At 38.9% G+C, this 26,009-nt stretch overlaps 1 protein-coding gene across 4 annotated transcripts in view; it reads left to right on the forward strand.

Annotated features, from left to right (window-relative positions):
• The window catches only part of NTN4 (netrin 4), a 123,194-nt gene that overhangs the window by 84,907 nt on the left and 12,278 nt on the right, over positions 1 to 26,009 (forward strand). For 3 of the 4 annotated variants that reach the window (XM_053582597.1, XM_053582595.1, XM_053582599.1), the window contains exons 6-7: positions 14,601 to 14,814; positions 15,485 to 15,600. In XM_053582597.1, coding sequence (XP_053438572.1) covers positions 14,601 to 14,814; positions 15,485 to 15,600 — 330 coding nt within the window. The remainder of the gene's footprint in view (positions 1 to 14,600; positions 14,815 to 15,484; positions 15,601 to 26,009) is intronic. The other variant, XM_053582596.1, reaches the window with a different exon arrangement.

Raw genomic sequence — 26,009 nt, forward strand, 5'->3', positions numbered from 1 at the left:
CAACCAAAAAATAGCCGGGCATTGTGGTGGGCACCTGTAGTCCCAGCTACTTTGGAGGCCAAGGCAAGAGAATCACTTAAGCCCAGAAGTTTGAGGTTGCTGTGAGCTGTGATGCCACAGCACTCTACCCAGGACAACATAATAAAAATAAAATAATTAAAAAAGAAATAATCAGACATATATTTTACAGCCAAAAATAACTTTTAAAGGACCTAAATTTTTTTTTAAATAGTATGGCCTTTAGTGTTGAGTAAGGCCCCAATAAATAGCCATGTAAAATTCAAATCTAAAGAACTGCATTCATCTTAGAGAATCGTAGCACAGGAAGGATGAAGGTAACTGAAGAGTGTTCTAGATAGGCTGACAAAAACCACTGAGAAAAGACAGGAGATATTAATGAATAAATGTGAAAGAGGATGGACATACTCAGATTAACCAGGAAACTTCTCAGGGAGACTATACCCACTTTCTATAGATACTCAAAGGGCATAGGAGATGCAAATTGTGGACAAAAAAAAAAAACAATTATTTCCCTAGAACAAAGAGTCAATTATAATTAGATATAATTGGATGAGAAGAAAGGAAAAGGACTTTTGGATTGATTAACGTGAAAAAATTTTGCTGCCATTGGGGGTATGGGTAGGGAGAATGTCTCCTACTGAGTTAGAATAAAAAATTTTATTATAAATGTTAAATAATTAAAAAAATTTTTAAAGGCACATACCAAAAAATGTTAAATAATATAACAGGGTGAATGAAGCATTAAATGTAGAAAACAGTCTTGCCTTGGGAAGATTCAGAATAATCTGCTTTGTTTTGACCTCTCAAGTTTTCTACACATTTGTTGGGGTGGTTTTTTGTTTCTAGTGTCTTAGTATTGCAATGCCATGGTGTTAAGATACTAGAAACCTATAAAAGAAGTAGTATGGGCCTGTTAGGAGGTTCATCAAAACAGAAAATCATTTCCTGGTTGCTTACTGAGAGGCACATTTGTTCAGTCAGCAGAGATTGGGCAAGTTGCTAAAATGGGTCAGGCATGGTCCTAGGTTTGGAAGATACAAAGATAAAAAGATGTGGTTCCTCCTTCTAGGCCTCCACAGTGTATTACAGAGATAGCAGTGAGGTGAAAAATCAGAAAGCTGACTGGAGACCAAAAGACTATCAATTATCAAGAAGTATATATTAAGTGACACAATTCATTCCTTTAAAACAAACTGAACCTAGATTTATTCAGTGCCTCCCACAGGGCAGGCCTATTCTAGGCACTGTCCATGTAACAAAACAGAGTTTCTACTCCCATGAGTAGAAATAAATTGCAAATAAACTTAAGTAAATATGCAATTTAAAACTGCAGTAAGCATTATGAAGAAAAAAAGCTTAGTATGACAGATTACCACAGGGACAAATCACATTAGTTCCAAGGTGAGATCTAAGATAGATACAGTCAATAGGGCTTGTTGAGTTAGAGATGACCCGAATTCCTGGCTCGGTGCCTGGTTAGATGGTACCTGCATGGAATGGGAATACATGAGGCTAAGCAGGTGGTATTTCTTCAAAAAAATTTAAAGGGATAATGGTATATGATAGAACCAAATTCTGCAAAGCAAAAGGTAGTGTTTAAAATTATATCCAAAAGTTTTCTTATAATAAAAAGTGTCTATGTGCAGAAAAGTGCTCTCTTCAGTTTTAACTGAAATGGAAAACAGAGAATCAAAAATTGGCTTTTTAACTGCCAAAGATCTCTTAGATAGGTCCAGGAATAAATAGTAACTGGCTCAGTTACAACTAGTAAACAGGAAAGGAATGATATAGAAATCAAATTGAGGGTGTGAGCAGTAGTCACACAGTAAAGCACTAAAAGTAAAGGAAATGATTTTCGAATTTATTTGTACTATGTGTTTGAAAGTTTATAGAATACAGATAGGAAATATACTTAAATACCATACATTTATTTTCTAAAGCTTTAAATAGAGGTATATATCACATATTAAAGGATCTTCCTCTTTTGTGTGGGAATAAATAAATAACATAAAATAAACTCTTTCAGGATACACTAAATTTCAGTACGTGAAAGGCAAATCTTAATTTATATTATTTTCTCATTATAATAGATTTATTCAAGCATAATTTTATTTGAAATTAAATATACCTTACATATTGTGGAACCAGCTCTCATTGAACAGAATGTATATAACATTTCAAGGCTCAATAGGAAAATGTTTCCTAGGATAGTAAAGGGGTAACCATAATGCCTTTCTCAGAACAACTGACATGGTACACTTACAATCTTTATTTTTTTTCTAGCTAGCAAAAACAGTTGAAAGTCAAAGGAAAAGAGAAAATGGTACCCAGAAAGGATAAAAGACTTCATTTTATCTGCTGTTTAACTTCACACTTAATGTACTTGTAACAGTTCACATTTCATCCTTTCTGCTTAAAGCTGCATCTCAGAATCATCTCCCTTAAGCCCCTTTCTCTCTAGCGACCTCAGCCCTGCAGCCAGGTGGCTTTTGAAATAACTTTGCTATTAAAAATTTCTCCTCAGAAATTCTGCAGGGCCTTGGCCTTTTCAGGAGAAAACAATGTTGGGGGCCTGGAAGCGCTGCCGAGGGAGTGGCTGCTGGGCAGTGGTGAGAGGTCTGGAGGAGCAGCTTCTTTTCCAGCTAAAGGCCTTGAACTTTGAGTTCCATTTTTAGAAAGCTAAATCAGGAGCAAATATTTTCAGGGCATTTTTCTCCCAGTGTGGCTTTTACTAACAGAATAACAAAAGTTAGAGCCATCAGGTGATAGGCAGGAGGCCTGACAATCTCAAGGGGGTCAGAGGCTGAGCCCCACTGGTGGTTTCTGTGGAGAGCTGGGTGTCAGGGGTCAGTCATACAAACACACTCCTAGAGATGTAGGGAAGGTGGGAATAAAGACGAAGCACCAGCACCGGCTTCCTGTGACTCCACCACCAGAATAAAGGGGGCATAGTGGTTCCATTATGTTCCTGGCCATTTGGACCCCTGCCCTGCTTGACATATCAGGGTACTTCCCTTTAATCAGCAGGACCACAGATGCCACCCTGCTTTTTCTCAACATACTCTGATCCACAAGGTGAAAAGAATAGCAGGCTAATCTTTCATCCAAGGGCAGGAACATATAACAGGACAGTAACTTAATCCTGCTGGATTTAAGAGTAGTAGAGAAAGAAAGCTACGCAGTTATTTGTCACTAAATTTCTCCCAGGTTCAGGGCAAGGTGGCAATGTGGAAAGCCAGCTAGATCATTAGTTTCCCTTAGAAAACAACCCTCATCGGCCACACTTACTGCTCTTTCTTTGTGTTCTTTCTCCCCACCCTGGAGCAACTGAGTTAGTAACACTTGCTGCCCTCTATTTGCCCATCTCTCTTCTCTCTCTTAAGAGATAGGACGTTTTGTCTTCATCTTTGTATCTTTAACCCCAACATGGTACAGGTTAACACTAAAGTTCAAGAGCTCTTTGGTGAAGGTATGAGTGAATGAATGAATGATCAGTGGGGATTTTAAAACTAATATGCTTCATCCAAATAATAATATTACTTGCTTCACTAATACATTGCTAAATATTATACATGCACTATCTCATTTAATCTTCACACAAACTATCGTGTGGCCTAGGTATTGTTATTCTTACTTCATTAGTGAGAAAAACGAGAGTTGATGAGGTTAATTTCAGAAAGTCTTATAAAGAATATGCCTCATACCCAGAATCTAATCCTGGTTAGAATCTAGTCATCTAGTCTGATTCCCCAAGCTTGTGCTGCTCCCAAGTTTATTACGTAGCCTCTAGTTTATTTTCTGTCTTTCTAAGAAATCTTATAGGAAATTTCCAAACAGTTGTGTTTATTGTCAGCCTTTCTGGTTGATAGAAGTATTAGGTTTTGAGCCTTATGGATGCACGAGGTGGTTTGGAAATGTGTCTATCCATTGTTTCATTGACAGTTGTGTTTCCTGGCCGGGTGCAGTGGCTCTGGCCTATAATCCTAGCACTCTGGGAGGCCAAGGCAGATAGAGCTCAGGAGCTCAAGACCGACCTGAGCAAGAGCAAGACCCCATTTCTGCTAACAATAGTAAAAACTAGCTGGGTATAGTGGCACATGCCTGTAGTCTCAGCTACTCAGGAGGATGAGGCAAAAGGATCGCTTGAATCTAGGAGTTTGAGGTTGCTGTGAGCTATGATGACACTACAGCACTCTACCCAGCGTGACACAATCTGTCTCAAACAAACAAACAAACAAAGTTGTATTTCCTGCTAGAAGATCCAGCAGACAAATTTCACGTCCTCTTTTCTGTACTCGCTGTACAGAGGGGCAGCGCTTCACATAACAGATGCATTGCTGCAAACATGTATCTATAGATAAAATTTGTATTATACGTAGCATTTATCTAAATTCATTCCTGGAAGGGAACCTGTTGTGAAATCTTTTCTAAAGTACTCATTTCCTCTATCTCATCTGTTTTGAAAGTTTTATGTTATTACTCCAGATTTTCTTTTAATAGAACACTTAGGTAAAGAACATGCTACTCAAATAAGCTATACTCATTAAAAAAAAACCCTTGTGATAACATCTGGAAATTAAAATGGCATCTTCAATAAGTTCATTTTGCCACTGTGTTTGTAGGTAAGAGCAGCCTTGAGCAAATATTTTGGAAGGAAAACAGGAAAACTGTGACTTCCAGCAGTGAATGATTTACTACCTGGACAGGCCATGCCGTTTCTGATATCTGGCTATCACCCAATGCACCATTCTGGCTTTTAAAGACAGTTCACAACAGCTGTATACACTAAAAATTATAATGAAAAGAAGAATTAAATTCAGAATGACAGTACATGATAACAGTTTAGACGATTGGGTTTTATGTCTAGCAAGAAGATGACAAAGCTGAAGTCAAGGACTTATGTCACTGTAGGTCTTAACTTTGACATTTATTATTTAAAAGTAAGTGCTTGAGTTGCATTTTAGAATCAACAATCGGTAAGAAATGTGTGTTGGGGAATCAGGACAGACCAGAAGAAGCTAAGGAGATCCTCTTTTTCCCCCAAGCTAGAAGAAAATCCATTTGCATTTTGGAAGAAAGTAAGAAATGTAGATTGTGAGTGTCAGATATTGTGCTATCAAACATCTGGAGATAGGTATGCAAGGCAGGCCTCAGTGTGCAGTCTGAAAAAGTATGCTACAAAAAGCGTCAGGGCCTTCTGCCTGGAGCTAGTTCTGCATAGTTCCCAAATGGTATTTTTATCTTGTAATTATGTAAAAAGTCACACTGACAGAAATCCACTAGCATATATGATAGAATCACAGTTCTTCTCTGGCCATTCGTGAAATGTGTATAGATTTTAAACTACATGGTAGAACAAAGAGGTCAACTCCTGGAATTTTCTATTAAAGAAAAAGATAATGGTGGTAGAATATCATATATTACCATTTAAGGGGGTCCTACAACATCATTCTTCTGACTAATTCTCCCCCAGCTTCTGTCAAGAACCAAATTGATTTATCCGAGTGATACAGTTACTACTTAGCCATCTCAAAATGGTGTAACTTTTATACTGGATTATGTGATTTCATTTTAAATCATTACTACACTGTTTTGAACATAATATTTTGACATATTCATGTTACATATAATTCCTCCAAATTAATTCTTTTTTTTTTTTGGCCGGGGCTGGGTTTGAACCCGCCACCTCCGGCATATGGGACCGGCGCCCTACTCACTGAGCCACAGGCGCCACCCCAAATTAATTCTTAATAAGAAACAATTGACAAATCAGTAGTGTTTTGACACCTTAATGAGAAAATGCCTATGCACTCATATAACCCAAAGGAAGAAAAAAACCAGTGTGCCAGGTAGGGTACAGTGGTTCACGGCTGTAATCCTAGCACTCTGAGAGGCCGAGGAAGGTGGATTGCTTGAGCTCAGGAGTTCCAGAACAGCCTGAGCAAGAGTGAGACCCCATTTGTACTAAAAATAGAAAAACTAGCCAGGTGTTGTGACAGGCGCATATAGTCCCAGCTACTGGAGAAGCTGAAGCTAGAGGATCACTTGAGCCCAAGAGTTTGAGGTTGCTGTGAGCTGTGATGCTACAGTATACTACTGAGGGTAACAAAGTGAGACTCTGTCTCAAAAAAAACTTAAAAAATTACTGAATTTAATGTAGAAACAGTGATTACCATAACTGCATTAATTTAAATAAAGATGTTCTCCTTAGAAACTCAATGTTTTAAAAACAAAATCTTTACTTTTTACCTTGTATTAGGTAAGTTTTGTTTTGTTTTTTTGTTTGTTTGTTTTTGGCTGGGGCTGGGTTTGAATCCACCATCTCCGGTACATGGTGCCGGTGTTCTATTCCTTTGAGCCACAGGCACTGCCCTAGGTAAATTTTTTTTTTTTTAATAATTATTCTTCTAGGGTGGTGCCTATGACTCAGTGAGTAGGGTACCAGTCCCATATACCAAGGGTGGCAGGTTCGAACCCGGCCCTGGCCAAACTACAACAAAAAAAAATAGCTGGGCATTGTAGCAGGCGCCTATAGTCCCATCTACTTGGGAGGCTGAGGCAAGAGAATTGCCTAAGCCCAAGAGCTGGAGGTTGCTATGAGCTGTGATGCCACAGCACTCTACCAAGGGCAACAAAGTGAGACTCTGTCTCTAAAAATAATAATAATTATTATTAGTATTGTTCTAAACTACAGATGTCAAGACTATTTAAATTAGATCCCTAGCAGTTTGCTCAGTAATTACGTATAGTTGGTACTCATTCAATGTTTGTTGAGTAAGTGATGGATAAATGCTGCTTTAAACAAACACACACAGTTACCCTTTCAAACAATGTCTTTCATGGTATTTTCCTTTATTGTCCCTAATAGCATTTTCATCATTGTCCTTTAACTCAATTCAAGGGTCACTGGAATAATGTGCCATTTGTTAATATCTTAAGTGCTAGGAACATACATTATCTCTGGTTTAAACTTTTTTTTTTTTTTTTTTTTTTGAGACAAAGTCTCACTGTCACCCTGGGGTAGAGTGCTGGTGGTGTCATCATAGCTCACAGCAACACCAGTCTCTTGGGCTCAAGTGATTCTCTTGCCTCAGCCTCCCAAGTAGCTGGGACTATAGGCGCCCACCACAACACTCAGCTAGTTTATTTAATTTTTTATTAAATCATAACTGTATACCTTTATGGGGTACAATGTGATGATTTGATATACAAAGTGGAATGCTTAAATCAAACTTATTAACATAACCATCACCTTACTCACTTATTTTTTGTGGCAAGACATTTATAATTTACTCTTAGTTATTCTGAAGTGTATGTACCCTTGTATTGTGCACATTAGGCGAGATCCCACCAAATGCCCTCCCTAGTTCTCCTATTTTTAGTAGAGATGGGATCTTACTCTTGCTCAAGCTGGTCTTGAACTCCTGAGCTCAAGCAATCCACCTGCCTTGGCTTCCAGAATGCTAGGATTATAGGCATGAGCCACTGCACCTGGCCATCTCTGGTTTAATCCTCAAAAAAAAAAAATTTTTTTTTTTCATAAAATAGAAATGTGGGACTCAGAAAAGTAAAAAACATTTGTTAGGAGTTGAATTCAAGTCTGCTTCCAATAAGCACTGTGGGGGGTAGGTGAGTGTGCCGCATGCTCACATTGGAGGAACTTAACAACCTGATATGATAGATGATAGGAAAGAAGAAAACATCCATTTGTCGGTAATGCAAAGTAGAACACAGTGAGAACTATAAAAAGAAATGCTACTTTTTATTTTTATTTTTTATTAAATCATAGCAATCATGGGGTACAATGTGCTGATTTTATATACAATTTGAAATGTTTTCATCAAACTGGTTACCATAGCCTTCAGGGCATTTTCTTAGTTATTGTGTTAAGACATTTATATTCTACACTTAGTAAGTTTCACATGTACCCTTGTAAGATGCACCGCAGGTGTGGTCCTTTTTAAAGCACTGGAGGATGCAAAGAAAGGATAAATCATATTAAACTCTGGTGGAATAAGCACTTATAAAAGAATGGGAGGTAGAAGGGGGTGGTCATTAGGGGATGCTCCAGCCCACTTTTCCGAAGATCATTATATATCAGTTTCAAAAGTTCTGTTTTGTGTTTTTTTTTTTTTTTTTGGAGACAGAGTTGCCCTTGTTGCCTTTGGTAGAGTGCCATGGCACAGCTCACAGCAACCTCAAACTCTTGGGCTTAAGCAATTCTCTTGCCTCAACCTCCCAAGTAACAGGGACTACAGGTGCCCGCCACAACGCCCAGTTATTAGTATTATTTTTTTTTTTAGAGACAAAGTCTCTCTGTGGCTTAGGCTAGTCTCCAACCTGTGAGCTCAGGCAATCCACCCCACCTCAGCCTCCCAGAGTGCCAGGATTACAGGCATGAGCCACCATGCCCGGCCCAAAAGTTCTGTGTTTAACATGAAAGATGTCAACAGAGCTTCTACTATGAGCAAATTCACCAACTCAATGGTTGAGTTGCAGCAACCCTTGGGGTGACATTTGAGACAGATCTCTAAGGACGTATACAATTTCAAAAGATAGATATAAGAAGAAGGATTTTCCTAATGACATTAATAAAGGCACAGAAACAGGAAAGATTGAGGCACACTTAGAAATTGTCCCATTTGATTAAATTCAAGAGAATAATGAGAGGAAAGACTGGAAAAGAGGCCTAAGGCCACAGTATAAAGGACCTTAAATATTTGGCTAAGGGGTGAGTGCATTTTGTAAACCACAGGTGCTTCGAAAACATAAGAATTCTTGTTATTAACATTTGTTAGCTGGCTGAGTCAATTAATGAACATGAACGTCTAATAAATGAATGAAGATGAAATTCTTCCCAAGATTTATAACCTTTTGTAGAAAAAGCAACCTTCCATGCTCTATTGTAGTGATTCTTAACCAAGAAGAGCACACGAAGGAAGGGGTGGGAAGTTTGCACAGATGTAAGGACTTTTGCAAACGTCATACATTTATGCCTATTTGTGCTATCCATAATGATTTCTTAAAAAGATGAAAGAGAGATCTAAACAGAGTAGGACTATACACCAGCAAAGCCTGAATGTTTCCAGCTCCCACAAGGGTCACCAAAGACCTCCTAATTGGCAGTGTTACTGGCCTGCTGTCAATCACATCCAATGTGACCATTCTGCATTGTTTGACACTAACTGCTTGAAATTCTCTCATCCTTTGGTTTCCATAATACTTTCTTAATTTTGATTCTCCCTCTTTACCTGGTCCTTAATAAACTGCTTCACGAATTATTGCTCCTCCAACTGCCTGTACAAAGTGGATGTCCCCAGTGTGCTATCCTTGGTCATCTTCTTATTCTCTGCACTGTGCCTGGGAAGTCTCATCTAGCCCTCCTTTACTCAACTACCATCAGCCGACAACTCTCGAAGCCATATCGGTGACCCCCAACTTTTCGCCTAAGCTTCAGCTTATTTTCAGCTGCCCATTATAATTTATTAGGATGCCCCTCAAGCATCTCAAACTTAGTATGTTTGATTCTGAAGCCATTCTTTTCTCCTTTCCTTCCCTCTGTCCACCCCTACATGGTTCCATCTACCCCAGCCTTCTCCAGCCCTCTAAATGTTTGCAAATAATGTCACTAGTCATTCAGTTTCATAAGATAGACCTCTGAAAATCTTTCTCAACTTCTGTTTGTCCTTCAACAACTCCTTCTTCCTCACCCAGATGCTCTCCAAATCCCATTATTTCTATCTTTAAAAAATGAAATTTTCATACCAAACATTCCTCCCCTTCCCACACCCACTGCCTTCAGTCATTTCCTTGTCATCTCTCTTTTCTTTAGTTTCTCTACTACTCTAGGCTGCACACCAAAGAATCTGTGAAAATCAAATTGTTACCTTGTCATGATTCTGCTTCACAAATTTATATGGCTCATTATGCCCACAGGACAAAATTCAACTTCTTGGATTAGGCCCTTCCGAAATCCAGAATTCTAATATGGTCCAACCTAACTCTATAGCTTTTTCTTCTGCCTCATCTCCTTCAACTGCTTTCCACTCAGTTACATATAGACCATATCTCACATTCCCCACGTAGACCATGCCTTTTCACATATGGTTCCCACAGCCTGGAATGTCCTTCAGGTCAATTATGCAAATGCTGACCTGGACATCTACTATGTACCAGACATTGTTCTGGGGCCTCGAAAACAAAAATAAGAAGATAAAAGATCCTTCTAATGAGTTCAGAGTCTAGTAGTAAAGGAGACAGGCATATCAACAAATATATAATGTGATACACGCAAAAGAAATAGATATGAAGAACAGAGGCAGCATGGAGAAAAGGGTGGTTAACTGTCTGGAAGGAATGGGACAAGAAAGCCTGTCATAATCTAGAAGGACAAAGTGGGGAATGGCAAACAGCCATGGCCCAGGGCACTTAGGCATGAGGGTGTAACATTTCCAGAAGCAATAAGAGCTTCTACATAATGCAGAAACATAAAATGGCTAAAATGGTAAACTTTATCATATATGGATTTTATCACAATTGAGAATTAAAAAAAAAAAAATGCTTTTAAATTCAATGTGGCAGTTGCTGTGGCTCACACTTGCAATCCTAGCACTTTGGAAGGACTACTTGAGGCCAGAAGTTTAAGACCAGCCTGAGCAACATAATGAGTCTCTTGTCTCTACAAAAAAAACCCAAATATTAGCCAGACATGGTGGCGTGCGCTCGTAGTCCCAACTACTGGGGAGGCTGATGCAGGAGGATCGCATGAGCCCAAGAATTCAAGGTTACACTGAGCTATGATCATGTCACTGCACTCTAGCCTTGGCAATAGAACAAGCCCCTATCGCTGAAACAAATTAAAAAAAAAAAATGCAATGGGTAGAGTATCTAAAGACTAAGCTAGGCCGGGTGCAGTGGCTCACACCTGTAATCCTAGCACTCTGAGAGCCTGATGCAGGAGGATCAATTGAGGCCAGGAGTTCGAGACCAACCTGAGCAAGAGTGAGACCCTGTCTCTACAAAAAATAGAGAAATTACCTGGGCATGGTGGCACACACCTATGGTCCCAGCTATTTTGAAGGCTGAAACAAGAGGATTGCTTAAACTGAGGAGTTGGAGGTTGTAGTGAGCTATGATGATGCCACTACACTCTAGCCCAGGTGATAGAATGAGACCCTGTTTCAATCCATCCAATCAATCAATCTATCTATCTAACTATCTACCTATCAAATAAAGACGAAGGCTGGAATGAGCACCTGCCTACCATGTTCTCCTTTTCAATTTGCAAACTTCTATTCATCTTTCACAATCTGGCTCAGATATCTAAATGACTGTTATTCTCTCAGCCTGTGCTGGCTTCATCCTCCTCTGTGCTCCCATATCTCTTTTAATACATAGATATTATAGCGCATCACACTGTATGGGAATTTTTTATTGACCTGTTTCCCTAACAAGATAATGAGTTTCTTAAGGTATGACACCATTACTCATACATGTATAGATCCTATACCTCTATAAGAATTATTTAACTTAATCAGTTAATTAACTTGCTGTTATTTAACTAGGTGCCAGACATCACACTAACCACTTTGCACATATGATCTTCTTTCATCTTTATGACTGTAAGAAGATAGATGCTATTTTTTATTCCATTTTTACAGACTAGGGAACCAAGATGAGAGGCTAGGTATCTTGCCACAAGTCATACAGTTAATCAGGAACAAAGATTTGAAAATAAATTAATATTTCAATGACAAGATAATCAATAAAAAGGCTAGGCATTGTGGTGGGTGCCTATAATCCCAGCTACTCGGGAAGCTGAGGCCAGAGAATCACTGAGCCCAGGAGTCTGAGGTTACTATGAGCTATGATGCCGTGGTACTCTACTGGAGGTAACAAAGTGAGACTCTGTCTGAAAAAAAAAAAAAAAAGAAAGAAAGAAAAAGAAAAAATTTTCCAGAATAGAACCTTCTCTAAAGAAGACAGATGCATGGCTAACAAATAATACGAAAAAATGTTCATCATCCCTAATCATCAGAGACATGCAAATCAAAATCACCCTGAGATATCACCTAACCCTGGTGAGAATGGCCCACATCACAAAGTCTCAAAGCTGCAGATTCTGGTTTGGATGTGTAGAGAGAAGGGAACACTTTTACACTGCTGGTGGGACTGCAAACTAATACAACCTTTTTGGTAGGAAGTATGGAGAATCCTCAAAGACCTCCCATTTGATCCTGCAATCCCATTACTAGGCATCTACCCAGAAGAAAAAAAATCATTTTATCATAAGGACATCTGCACTAGACTATCACAGCTCAATTTACAATCGCCAAAATGTGGAAACAACGAAACAACCTAAATGCCCATGAACCTAGGAACAGATTAACAAGCTGTGGTATATGTATACCATGGAATACTATTCAGCCATTAAAAAAGATGGAGACTTGACATCTTTTGTATTAACCTGGATGGAAATGGAACACATTCTACTTAGTAAAGCATCACAAGAAGAGGGAAGCAGGAGTCCAATGTACTCAATTCTAATATGAAGGCAGTAGATGAGCTAAAACAAGGGGGGGTAGAGGAAGGAGGGAGCAGGGAGAGGGGAGGAAGAAGGGGGCTGGGGGGGTTGTGGTGTAAGGCACACCTCCTGAGGGCGGGACACGATTATAAGAAGGACTTCACTAACAAATGTAATCAGTGTAACCTAGTTCTTTGTACCCTCAATGAATGCCAAGCAATTAAAAAAGTTTACAAGAGAAAAAAAGAGAGTGGAATCTAGAATATTAGTTGAGAAGATATGGCCTGCTTGGTGTCAGACACTGTGCTGTGTACCTCGCTGAAATCATTTGTTTAAAAATAACTTCAGTTTCATGAACTTTCCATGAGATGTAGATACAACAACAAAGAAACCAAAGCTCAGGAAAGTTATAAAGTCTGGGAAAATTTTGGAACTACCACTATGAGAAATATTAGGATTATAATTTTTTAAATTTCAGGTAAACTTGAATAAATGATGTTGATGATCATCACTTCAACTGAAGTTAGGGTTCATGAAATTGTGATAAACCAAATAAACACATTTATATATATATATATACACACACACACAAACATATACAAGGTGCCCATACAACTATTTTAAATTGAACATGAACTTAATGGACACCCTGTATATGTAATACCTAGTACACACACACACATACACACACGCACACACACACTTTATTCAGCTATTTTTGTCATTCCAGGAACAAAGAAAGTGTTGCAGACTGTCAAATTGTGAGGAGTAGGCAATTCTGGGAGTAGGGAGAGAACCGAGAAGAACTTCTGATTGTTATTAAAGATTTACAGAAATGGCTGATTATAGATTCTACTCTGAGGAGCTGGATTGAACTCCACCCAGGTTAAATCCTGCATCAAACCTGAATGTTCTCAATTGTATAAAACTGGAGAAAACTGCCAACAATTTTATCTTGTGTCACTATAAATTCATGACCACCCACCCTCAATGTGTCCTTCACGCTGCCTGGCAATTAATGATATTTTACTTCCTAAGTCTCTCATTCACTTTACCACTCCTCACACTTTTGTGGTCTCCCACTTGATGATGACCTTACTTCCTCTTTCATCCAGAAACTTCAAGCAATGAGAAGGAACATCCCACACGCTCCTTCACTGCCATCATCCACTAGCCCGCATGAGTGTCAGTCTGCTCGGCCTCCCCTCCTGCTGCTGTGAAAGACCATGCACCCGCCTAAGACCAACCCCTCCTCCTCTCCATCAGGTCCCATCCCTTCTTCCTTACTCCAGTGTAGTCAGGAGTCCCTCCAACAAGGCTCTCATCTCTCTTCTGGTCATCGACTTTTCCCTTTGCTAGTGGATGGTTCCCAACAACATCAAACATCAAACATGCTGTAATCTCTTCCATCTCACAACAGAATGAAACAAACCAAAACCCAAACCTTTAGTTGAGTTTATATTCCCTCAGGTTTTAGCTACCACCATATTTCTGTGCCCTTTTAGAACAGCTCCTCCAAAGAGCCACCTGTTCTCAACCTCTAATTCCTCTACTCCCCTTCTCTCCTGAGTCCTCTTCAACTGGGCTTCCAACTCTCTATGGATTACACCGAAACTCTTCCGGTCAGGACACCTCCATCCTCCATGTCGTTAAATGCAGCACTCATTCCCAGACCTCACCTTCGGTGACCCTTCAGCGTTTGACACAGATGTTGCCTTCTGCTTGAAACTTTGTTTGCCTTCCAGAACATCATGCTGTCCTGATTGCTCCCCCTTCTCACTGAATTCTTCCCTGCCTTCTTTGCTGGTTTGTTCTCATCACCCCCACCAAAAGGCATTCAAATTTAATACCTTCAAATTTAGAATAAATCATGTGGTTCTTTTTGTAACAGACATGCTATTCTGATTATGTAATAGCTTGTGTATCTGAGCATACACCACCTGGCTAAAGGAGGAGTGTCAGACACATTCTGTGCCATCTGGGAATCACGGGACCTAACCTCCACACAGATAATCTGCAGTCACTCATCAGTCCTTGTGTGTCCTCTCTGTTGCAGTGTGTTCCTGCCATCCAGTTGGATCAGCTGTCCTTCCTTTCAGCTCAGTGACCTTCTGTGACCCCAGCAATGGTGACTGCCCTTGCAAGCCTGGGGTGGCAGGCCCACATTGTGATAGGTGCATGATGGGGTACTGGGGCTTCGGGGACTACGGCTGCCGACCTTGTGACTGTGCAGGGAGCTGCGACCCTCTCACTGGAGACTGCCTCACCAGGTGAACACGCCTGGCTCTTGTTCTTGTCTAAGTGTATTTCAGATTCTTTTGAGAATATGGGAGTGACTTGGAAAATCTTGCATTCCATTAGCAGACCAAAGATCTATTTGCACATCTCTTTAAAGAATTTTTGTTGGCCTGGCATGGTAGCTCATGCCTATAATCCTAGCCCTCTGGGAGGCCAAGGCAAGTGGATCACCTGAATTCAGGAGCCGAGACCAGCCTGAGCAAAGCGAGACCCTGTCTCTACTAAGAATGGAAAAATTAGCCGGGCGTTGTGGTGGGCACCTGTAGTCCCAACTACTCAGAAGGCTGAGTGAGACAAAAGTAGCGCTTGAGCCCAAGAGTTTGAGGTTGCTGTGAGCTATGACGCCACGGCACCTTACTCAGGGTGACTGAGTGAGACTATGTCTCAAAAAAAAAGAAGAATTTTTGTCAAATCACAGAATTAAGTATAATAATCTGTTCCTGCAAGATTCTAGAGATTGTCTAGTTCATTTTGCAAAATAAATTATTCTTCTTCACAAATAATTTCTTAAAACACTATTTCTGAAAAGTGAAAGTATAGGAAAGTAGATGATAAGGTTTAAATCTCTACAAAATCAATGCATTTCTTTTCAAGTTCCACAAAGTGCTTTTCTAAGTTCTCCATGATCTTCTATTTTATTAGCAGCACAGACATAGACTGGTACCACGAAATTCCTGACTTCCAGTCCATGCACAATAAGAGCGAACCGACCTGGGAGTGGGAGGATGAGCAAGGATTTTCTGCACTTCGACACTCAGGTGAGACACATATACCCAGATATCATATTTCCAGGTCTGCTCTTGAGTAGCAGTGACGTGTGACAAATCAGGGAGCACCTTTTGGATGCTGTGAGGGAAAGGAACTCTTTAGTTCTAAGGTTTAATAGTGACCCTCCCCCATTAAGTATAAAACTGTGAAATATAGCTACTGGATATTTTAACAAACTTGTAGAAATTTTGATTAAAATTTAAAGTGATTAAAAAATAAACACGTAAATAAATTTTCTCATTATTAGAATAACATATGTAGTTAGCACAGAAAGTTTAGAAAATGCAAAACATCACATTAAAAATAAAGTCGCAGGCCAGGTGCGGTGGCTCATGCCTGTAATCCTAGCACTCTGGGAGGCTGAGGAGGGTGGATTGCCTGAGCTCATAGGTAGCCTGAGCAAGAGTGAGACCTCATCTCTAAAAATAGCCGGGCATGGTGGCAGATGCCAGTAGTCCCAGCTACTTGGGAGGCTGAGGCACAAGAATCACTTAAGCCCAAGAGTTTAAGGTTGCTATGAGCTGTGACTCCATGGCACTCTACCGAGGACGACAAAGTGAGACTCTGTCTCAAAAAAAATGAATAAATAAAAATTAAAATAAAGTCACCTGAAATCTTACTGTCCCATTGTTAATACTTTGGTGTGTTTTCCTCTCTCTAAAACACAGTTAAGAGCCAACTGAATATATCGGGTTTGGCAATGTACAGATTCATTTAAAGAAAAAAATATTCTTTTATTATTATTATTATTATTATTATTATTTAATTTCAGGCTAATGTTAGGATACAAACAACCGGGTCACAGTATTTGAATTTGTTAGGTAGAGTCCCTCTGTAGTCGTGTCCCACACCAAAAAGGTGTGCCATACCCCCACAAGAAAAAAACATTCTTACAAACCTGGTGTAACTTAATGTGTACAAAGCAAAAGCTGTATCTAAACTCCTCATATTTGCAGCTTTTTTACAACTAGAAAACAAAAGTAATTTTAACAAACCAAATAAAACAAAATTAAGACAAATAGAATTAATATTAATTGAATATTAAAAATGATTTTTCTAAAGCCAAAAGACTATTTACCACACAAATATGGTTGTCTGCATTTACCAAATCTATACTACTATTTTTTCTGACTTAAATGTCCTCTGACATTTTTCTGTTCCTTCTTTTGAAGAAGATGCTATGATTTTGGTATGCATACTGAATTTCTGTGTTCTTCCTGCCTCTCTTCTTTTGAAATTCTTGATACAGAATACCAAGTGGTTCTTTTTAGACCAACTTGCTCCTTAACACAAACTCAAATGTGGGCATGAAATCTTGTGTCAGCAGTTGGTTGTAAGGTACTCAGCACATGACCCAAATTAAATTTACAATATGTTAAATATATCTTGATTATGAAGCATTACAAACAGCAAAAATGTTACAGTGGACACCCATATGCATACCTTCAAAGGGTTATCAAACTTCATGATTTGCCATAATTGTTTCATGTTTTCATTTCTTTTTTTTTTTTTATTTTATTGTTGGGGATTCATTGAGGGTACAATAAGCCAGGTTACACTGATTGCATTTGTTAGGTAAAGTCCCTCTTGCAATCGTGTCTTGCCCCCAAAAGGTGAGGCACACACCAAGGCCCCACCCCCTCCCTCCTTCCCTCTCTCTGCTCTTCCTTTCTCTATCCCTCCCTCCTTCTTTCTCTAGTAAATAATAAACAGTCTAGTACGAGTGTCCTTATGATAAAAGGATTTTTTTCCTTCAGGTAGATGCCCAACTAGGATCTATAAAGAACTCAAATTGGGTGGCACCTGTGGCTCAAGGAGTAGGGCACCAGTCCCATATGCCGGAGGTGGCGGGTTCAAACCCAGCCCCGGCCAAAAACCACAAAAAAAAAAAAAAAAAAAAAAAGACCAGCCTGAGCAAAAAGCGAGAGAAAAAAATAAATAAATAATAAAAATTAAAAAAAAAAAAGAACTCAAATTAATCCACATGAAAAAAGCCAACAATCCCATTTATCAATGGGCAAGAGACATGAATAGAAACTTCTCTAAAGAAGACAGACGAATGACTAACAAACATATGAAAAAATGTTCATCATCCCTATCTATTAGAGAAATGTAAATCAAAACCACCCTGAGATACCATCTAACCCCAGTGAGAATGGCCCACATCACAAAATCTCAAAACTGCAGATGCTGGTGTGGATGTGGAGAGAAGGGAACCCTTTTACACTGCTGGTGGGACTGCAAACTAGTACAGTCTTTTTGGAAGGAAGTATGGAGAAACCTCAAAGCACTCAAGCTAGACCTCCCATTTGATCATGTTTTCATTTAAGTTATGAAATGTTACAGATACATTTTTAAAATTTGTATAAACATATGGGGTACACATGCACTTTCCCAATGTGCATGGATTGCCTAGTAGTCAAGTCAGAGCTTTCAGGTCTCCATCATCCTAACATTGCACATTTCCCTATAATTTCTCATCATCTCCCTCCTCACCCACTCACCCTTCCAAGTCTCCACTATCTATCATTCCATTCTCTCTATCCACGTGAACACATTTTTTAGCACCATCTTATAAGTGAGAACATGTGATGTGTGTCTTTCTGCGCCTGGCTTGTTCACTTAAGATTATGACTTCCAATTTTATCCACTTTGCTGCAAAAGACATGATTTCATTCCTTTTCATGGCTGAATATTATTCCATAGTGTATATATACTTCAGTTTCTCTCTCCATTCATCGATGGACACTTAGGTTGCTTCCAGATCTTTGCTACTGTGAATAGTACTGCAATAAACATGTAAGTGTAGGTATGTTTTGGCATATTGTTTCCTTTTCCTTTGGGTAGACAACCAGCAGTGGGATTGCTGGTCAAATGGTAGTTCTAATTTTAGTTTTTTGAGAAATCTCCATACTGTTACTCACTCTTTTAAAATGTTTTTGGTAGTTGGTTATGGGGACACACATGTGTGGTTCTAGCTATTCAGGAGGCTGAGGTGGGTGGGAGGAGTTGTTTAAGTCCAGGAGTTCAAGAGTGTAGGTAGCATGCTACGATTGTGCCTGTGAATAGTCACTGTACTCACAAGCCTGGGCCACACAGTGAGACTCCGTCTTAAATAAATAAATATTTTTGACCTGAATATGTAGATTTTGAGATATATCTGTCGTATTATATGATATACCACTCTTTATTCTCCTATCGTTTGCCATTTAGGATATTTCCAATTTCTAATTTTCCACCCTTATAAATGATGCTACTGTGAGTGTTCTCTTATCTGTGACTTTATACAGTGGAGAAGGAGTTTCAGACTACTCTCTCTAAGAATAGTTATTATAGCTTAATGGTTTCAGTTTAAATGGTCATATAAGTATATGTCTTTAATTCTTGGTCATTCAGGTTTTCTTTTCTGTGAATTTCCTGTTTGTAATTTTCCTACCAAGTTGTAGGAGTTCTTCATAAATTCATACATTCACCCAACAAGTACTTACTGAGTATGTATCACATGGCAGAGTTGTGAATATAGTAAGTGAACAAGACAGATGATTTCATCCCTGCCTACTTGAGGCTTACATTCTGGTGAAGGAATACAGCTAATAAACAAATAGAAAATTTAGTGTAATAGTAAAATAAAGCAGAGATGGGGGATAAGAAGAATTGGGAGGGACATACTTTTAAATAGGGTGATCAGGGCAAGCTCAGTGAAAGGTGACATGGAGGGGGAAAATAAAACCTGAAGAAGGTTAGGGAGTGAGCTATACAAATAACAGAAAAGTTTGGGCAGAAGATAAAGCAGGAATGGCCTGCTTATTCAGGAACAGCAAGGAGGCCCGTGTGGCAGGAACAGAGCGTGCCAGGGGAAGAGTTGTGGGAGAGGGGATAACAAGGGCTGTATAGCCGCTGAATGCGATGGAAGTCATTGGAGAGCTCAGAGCAGAGGGGTGGTATTTACAGTAATACCAGTCAGCAGAGTTGTATGTTTTTCCCTAGTCACATTCAGCATTGAGGATGTACGCACAAGCAAAGAGTTGGATTTAAACTGAGCTGAGGTTTTTTTTTTAAGCAAGATTAAAGTAAGAGAGAGCATTGATTATTGATGGAATTTAAACTGAATATGGAGAATGTAAGGGTGGAAAGAGATAGGCCCAATAGACTTATAATCTTAGCACTCTGGAAGGCCAAGACAGGTGGATTGCTTAAGCTCACGAGTTCAAGACCAGCCTGAGCAAGAGGGAGATCCCTGAGCCCTATAGCTCAGAGGCTAGGACACCAGCCACGTACACCCAAGCAGGAGGGCTCGAACCCAGCCAGGGCCTCCCAAAAAATGACAATTACAACAAAAAAATAGCGGGGCATTGTGGTAGGCACCTGTAGTCCCAGATACTTGGGAGGCTGAGGCAAGAGAACTGCTTAAGCCCAAGTGTTTGAGGTTGCTGTGAGCTGTGACACCATGGCACTCTACCGAGGATGACATAGTGAGACTCTGTCTCAAAAAAAAAATAGCTGGGTGGCAGGTGCCTGTAGTCTCAGCTACCCGGGAGGCTGAGGTAAGAGAATCGCTTGAGCCCAGAAGTTTAAGGTTGCTGTGATTTATGATGCCACAGCACCCTACCCAGGGTGACAAAGTGAGACTCTGTCTCAAAAAAAAAAAAGAAAGAAAGAAAAATGATCAGTTTTATTTAATTGTTAAAAATTTTATAGGTGTCATAGCATTCACTTATAATTTATTAAATCTTTTTTCTTTAATTTCAGATTGTTATGGAGGTACACACATTTTGGTTACGTAGTTTGCTTTTGTGTAAAGTCAGAATTATGGGTCCTTGTCCCAAAAAGTGTGCAGTGTAACTAACCATGCAGTGTACCTGCTGGGCAGCAATTTACCATCCCATCCCTTTCTCTCCTCCTCTCTACTTAAACTTATTAAATCTTTACTCAAAATGTAGTTAGATCTACCTTTTGTTCCTAACCTTATTTGTGTCTTTTTTCTTATTGTCTTAATCTTGCCAAATTTTTTTATTTCAATAGATTTCAATAGATTTCAAAATATGTGGTTTTTTGTTACATGGATGATTTGCGTAGAGGTGATGTGTGGGTTTTTAGTGTACCCATCACCAATGTACTTTGCACCCAATCTTGCTGATTTTAATTTACTTTCTCAAAGAACAACTGGTGGCTACATTGACTCTATTTTATTTTTATTTTTTTCTCAAATTTCTGATCTTATCTTTATTATTACTTTTTTATATGTTAAGTTTGTTTTTTTTTATTCCTTTTCTAGCTTTGTGAGTCCAATGGTTAACTCATACATTTTTAGTCCTTCTTATTTTTAACAAGCACTTTTAAGGTTATAAATTTCCTTGTAAGATCTCTTTGGCTCAATTCTGCTGACTTTTATATCCAATATTTTTATGATCATTCAAGTTCCAACACTGAGTTGTCTAGGATACATATTTAATTGTTCAAACATAGGGATTGTTAAGCCATATTTTTATTGATGCTCTCTAATCGAACTGTATGTGATATATTTTTTAAAGTAAGGAGGACAACTGAGATCACTTACAGTTCTGGCTACATAACTCGTAGCTAGATGAAATGCTGAGCTCCTTGTTCAATAATGATTAAGAATTTCCAGGTGGCATTAAACCAAGTACAAGGCCCTTCTCAGCACAGTGCCCTGTGTGAATGCACAGGTCTCATTCCCAAGAAGCCAGTGTTGCACACTTACTCAGTCCTGCAGTTTGCTAAAAGCTATAAACAATAATAATTTCAGTTTTGCTGCTTTTTAAATTTTTTCTCAGCCTCCTTTCTTTTTTTTTTAATTTCAGACTAATACAAGAGTACAAAAACGATTAGGTTATAAATATAAATATTTCATTATAGTGTTTGCATTTGTTGGGTAAAGTCCAAGTTGTAGTTGAGCCCTTCACCCAGGCGGTATGCCATATACACCTACATGGTATCCATTAGGTGAGAGTTTGCCAAGCCTTCTCTCTCCTCCCCTCCCCCCCTTATTTGAATTTAATTGTGTTTTTCTCTTGTGTGGCTGTGTAGTCATTCATCTACTCATTTCATATTGAGTGCATTGGATGCTTGCTTTCCACTCTTGTAATACTTTACTTAGGAGGATGTTCTCCAACTCCATCCAGGTAAATATAAATGATGTAAAGTCTCCACCTGTCTTTATGGCTGGATCATATTCCATGATATATATATATCTCCATGGTTTATTTGTCCATTCTTGAGTTGATGGCCACTTGGGTTGTTTCCACATCTTGTCTATTGTGAATTGAGCTGAGCTGTGATAAACATTCTAATGCAAATGTCCCTGTGGTAAAATTATTTTTTTTCTGGGTAGATACCTAGTAATGGGATTGTGGGATCAAATGGAAGGCTCTTTGAGGATTCTCCATATTTCTTTCCAAAAAGGCCTTAGTCTCCTTTCATCAGCAAGACAGCCTTATCCAATCTCTGTCTTGAAAAAGTGAGCCTAACTATTATTTCTTTTTAGTCCTGTTTCCCCTTAGGATCTGAGATATTCACCTCCACTGCCTAATTCTAAAACCAGGCCCAAAGACCTATGATTTCTCCCTTGCATATTCATTTATTAATAATCCACAGAGATATTTATCTGTTTTTTAACAGAGGCTATGTCTTTTTTGTTCTCCTTTATCTAACATTGCTATATGTTTGGAGCTATAGATGTGTTAAAGTATAAATTTACAAAGTTATGTTAAGAATGTCTATGATAATTTTCCGTAACATTTCATTATAAAATATTTCAGATATTCATAAAATTTTTTAAAGAGTTACATGCCCATACGCCAGCCTCCTAAGCTCCATCCACCCATCAATCCATATTTGAGATCACAAAGAAACTGCAATTTTAAAATATTCTCATACAGAACTTATGGACCTTTAAAGAATCAAGAACCCAGATCTGAGAACCACTGTTATTTGCCATATGTAACATGGTTTTTTCAGTTAACATAATCTTATGATAATTTTTCTAATGGCTTCATTTTAAATCATAACAGGAAAGAAAGTGGAAAAGATAAGGCAATATGACATTGTCATAGTTACCTTTTCAGCATTTGAAAAAACAAAAACAAATATTTGCCATTAATTTCTTGCCTTAATGCCGCATAGTTTAAATTTTATGATTTGAATGTTAGCAGCCTCTTTAAAAAGTTTTCTATTTTTCTAGTATAATGACTTTTCATAATTCTCCAGCTTCGTCTTCTAAACCAAATCTGTAATAATTCAGGGTGTAGCACTATAGAACATTCAGTGAGCCAATCATTCATGTCATTAGGGGGCTGGCAGCATGCCAACCAAGCACATAAAGTGCTGGCACCAGAATGACTCCAGACTCTGATGTCCCCAGCAGCTGTTAGGTCTATGATGTCCCCAGGGAGTCTGTGAAATTCATCTGGTTGAGCTCCAGATGGAGGACAACTCTGTTCAGTGTCCTGCATATAGAGCCCCTTTTCAACAACAAAAAAGTGATAACCAGTTTCTTAAGCACTGAAAAAAAATATAAGTTCATTCCCAAATCAAGGAGCTATCTACCTATTTACCTATTGTAAGTTTCCATAAAGACAGCTTCCAGCTAGGAGTGTAAATGAACTATACCAACAAAATACCCTTAATTTCTACTTCTTCTTGTGAGGTAGAAACACCAGATGTCAGATTTCACTTCCTGAATAACAAAACTGGCTTTAACTAGTATCACGGAACTGTAAACAATGTTCATTTTTTCCAATGTTCTAATAACCTAGTATGACTAAACAGGTTCTTCTCCCCTTCCAGATTTCTTTTAAGAAAATACATCTGGTACCCAGGTGGGTGGCTCATGCCTATAATCCTAGCATTCTGTGAGGCTGAGGCAGGAGGATTCCTGGAGCTCAGGAGTTCAAGATCAGCCTGAGCAAGAGCAAAACCCCGTATCTCCTAAAAAATAGAAAAAAAAAATTAGCCTGGCATTGTGGTGGGCACCTGCAGTCCCAGCTACTCTGGAGACTGAGGCAGGAGAATTGTCTAAGCCCAGGAGCTTGAGACTACTATAAACTCAGCTGACACCATGGCACTTTAGCCAGGGCGACAGAGTGAGACTCTGTCTCAAAAATAAAATAAAATAAAATAAAAAAGAAATATATCTGCATTGAAGCCTGACCAAGCCTATGAAAAAGGAGTATTGGCAAGCAGCCAAAGAAAGACCTTCAAATAATAGACCTATGTATGTTCTTACACACTGAAAGACTCAAGAGAAGAACACTTTTCGGAGCAATAGTGTATGCCATTTGGGGTCCAACTGGGTTTTAGAGCATGGTGGTTACCATACTGTCCTGCTTTGGTGGAATTATCAAAGACCATAAGCTGTTCACTTAGAGCACCATGATTTCTGAATGAGTAATCCTCTCTGCTATGTTTTGATTACAAACACTATTAATTAACAATCACAAAGGATGATTTTAAGTATCTTGATTTCTCTTTCCCAGTATTTAATTCCACTGTGATTTTCCACTTGTAGATCTCATTCTCTGATTTCTACAAGCAGCTTTAGTTAAAGTATCAGTATTTTCCATGGTGCTGTTTCCACCTACCCAGTCTCCCTAGAATCCACTCATTTCCATCTGGATGTTCTGTCAGCTTCTCTACTTCATTATATTCTCCTCATACTAGACCTCTTTTTTTCTTTTTTTGTCTAACCAGATCCATTTTCCTTTCTTTCTATTTCTGTGGTAGCTCAAAGCAATTTTTCTATGGAAGACCACTTTCTCCCATTTAATACAGTCTTGGAGAAGCCAATAGATGTTCTCCCTCCAGAATTTAAATCTTTGGGTGGAATGACACAGTCAAGAAATGATTAAAAGTTCATGGTTCCAAGAGCGAAGCTATAAAAGAGACGGCCAAATAGTTCCTGCTACCTAGATCCTGGAACTCTCCTGATTCTTGTTTTTCTGAGTTCTGATTCTTCAGCTTTTTTTCCTTTTTTCCCCTCCTTCACTCCTTGCGATAATCAAGTTAGAAATTTGATTGTTACCACAAAACCATAAATCGTTCTCCGTCTCCTAACTTCCCTATTTCCATCAATGATACTAATCCTCTCGGTCACCTTGGCTGAAAACTTCATTTCATGACGTTGATTTTTATGCTTTCTTTTCCCTTGGCCTCATTCAATCCAGTGACAAGAACTGCAGACTCAAATTCTACAGCATCTCTTGAGATTTCTTCCTTTCTAGAGCCATAGGCACCTCTCTAGTTCAGACCCACATTATACCTGATTTGAGAGACAACAAGAAACATCAAGGCCTCCAGATTCTCTCAGACTGAGGCTTAAAATAGGACTTTTCTCATTAGCTGTGCTGCTGCCTTAGGCAAACTAGCTAACTTCTCTGAGACTTTACTTTTCCAGTGGCAATACCTACCTCATAAGGTTATTATAAATACTAAGTAAGATCATGTTATCATTTATGGCTTATAGTTGGCACTCAAATTAATTACTGCTATTGTTATACTTGATTCCATCAGCCTGTATTTGGTTCCTGCCTTCATTTTCTCCCCATTCTGATACTTTTGACATAGTAATGCCAGATTAATTTTTATATATCTGTATTTTTTAATGGATGTAACTTCTCTAAGCTGATGGCTTTGAAAACCTCCCTTTATCTAACAAACTAAATTCAGGCCCTAGTTGCACATCAGTCAAGGTCCCCCATCCTCCCTCTACTGTTCTTCCTGACTCGATCTATGTGCCACATCGACAGGACCACTGACTCTTCCGTGATCACACTCTGCCCTTTTCTCTCTTGCATTTCTTTGCTCACTCTTTGATCTCTATACTCCTATCAAATTTCTACCTGTTCCGATCTGAAATGTAAGATGCTTTAAAAGGTGCCTGGCAGTCTATGTGCTCCTCAGTAAGTGTTAGCTGATGATATTGTCACCCAGTGTCTATGAAATGAAGTGCATGTGGGCAGGAGGGGATGGGGGGGGAGAAGGGAGGAAATTACAGCAGATTGTTAAGTCAGTAAAAATGAAAATCCTACCCATTCTGGACTCTAGGAATATCAAGATGAATGAGGCGTAACCATGGTCCTCAAGGGGCACAGTCTAGAGAGGAAAAAGATATATAAATTAGTGTGAGAATGCTATATACAGACTATGTTCAAAGGCATTTTGAAAGTCTTTCACAGGGCCTGGCAAATCTCTCACGCATGATAATTGTAATACATCATTTCAGCTGTTGAGAGAAAGTATCCTACTTATTCTGCAAAGTTCATTTCAGATTCTTTTTCAGCCATGAAGCCTTTTCTCATCTTCCCAAACATATGTGACCCTTCCACCCAAGTATATTGTACCTCTCTTAGACCACTTATCACTTTTTATACACTTGCTGTAT

This window comes from Nycticebus coucang, chromosome 3, assembly GCF_027406575.1.
Source record: "Nycticebus coucang isolate mNycCou1 chromosome 3, mNycCou1.pri, whole genome shotgun sequence".
NCBI classification, from domain to species: Eukaryota; Metazoa; Chordata; class Mammalia; order Primates; family Lorisidae; genus Nycticebus; species Nycticebus coucang.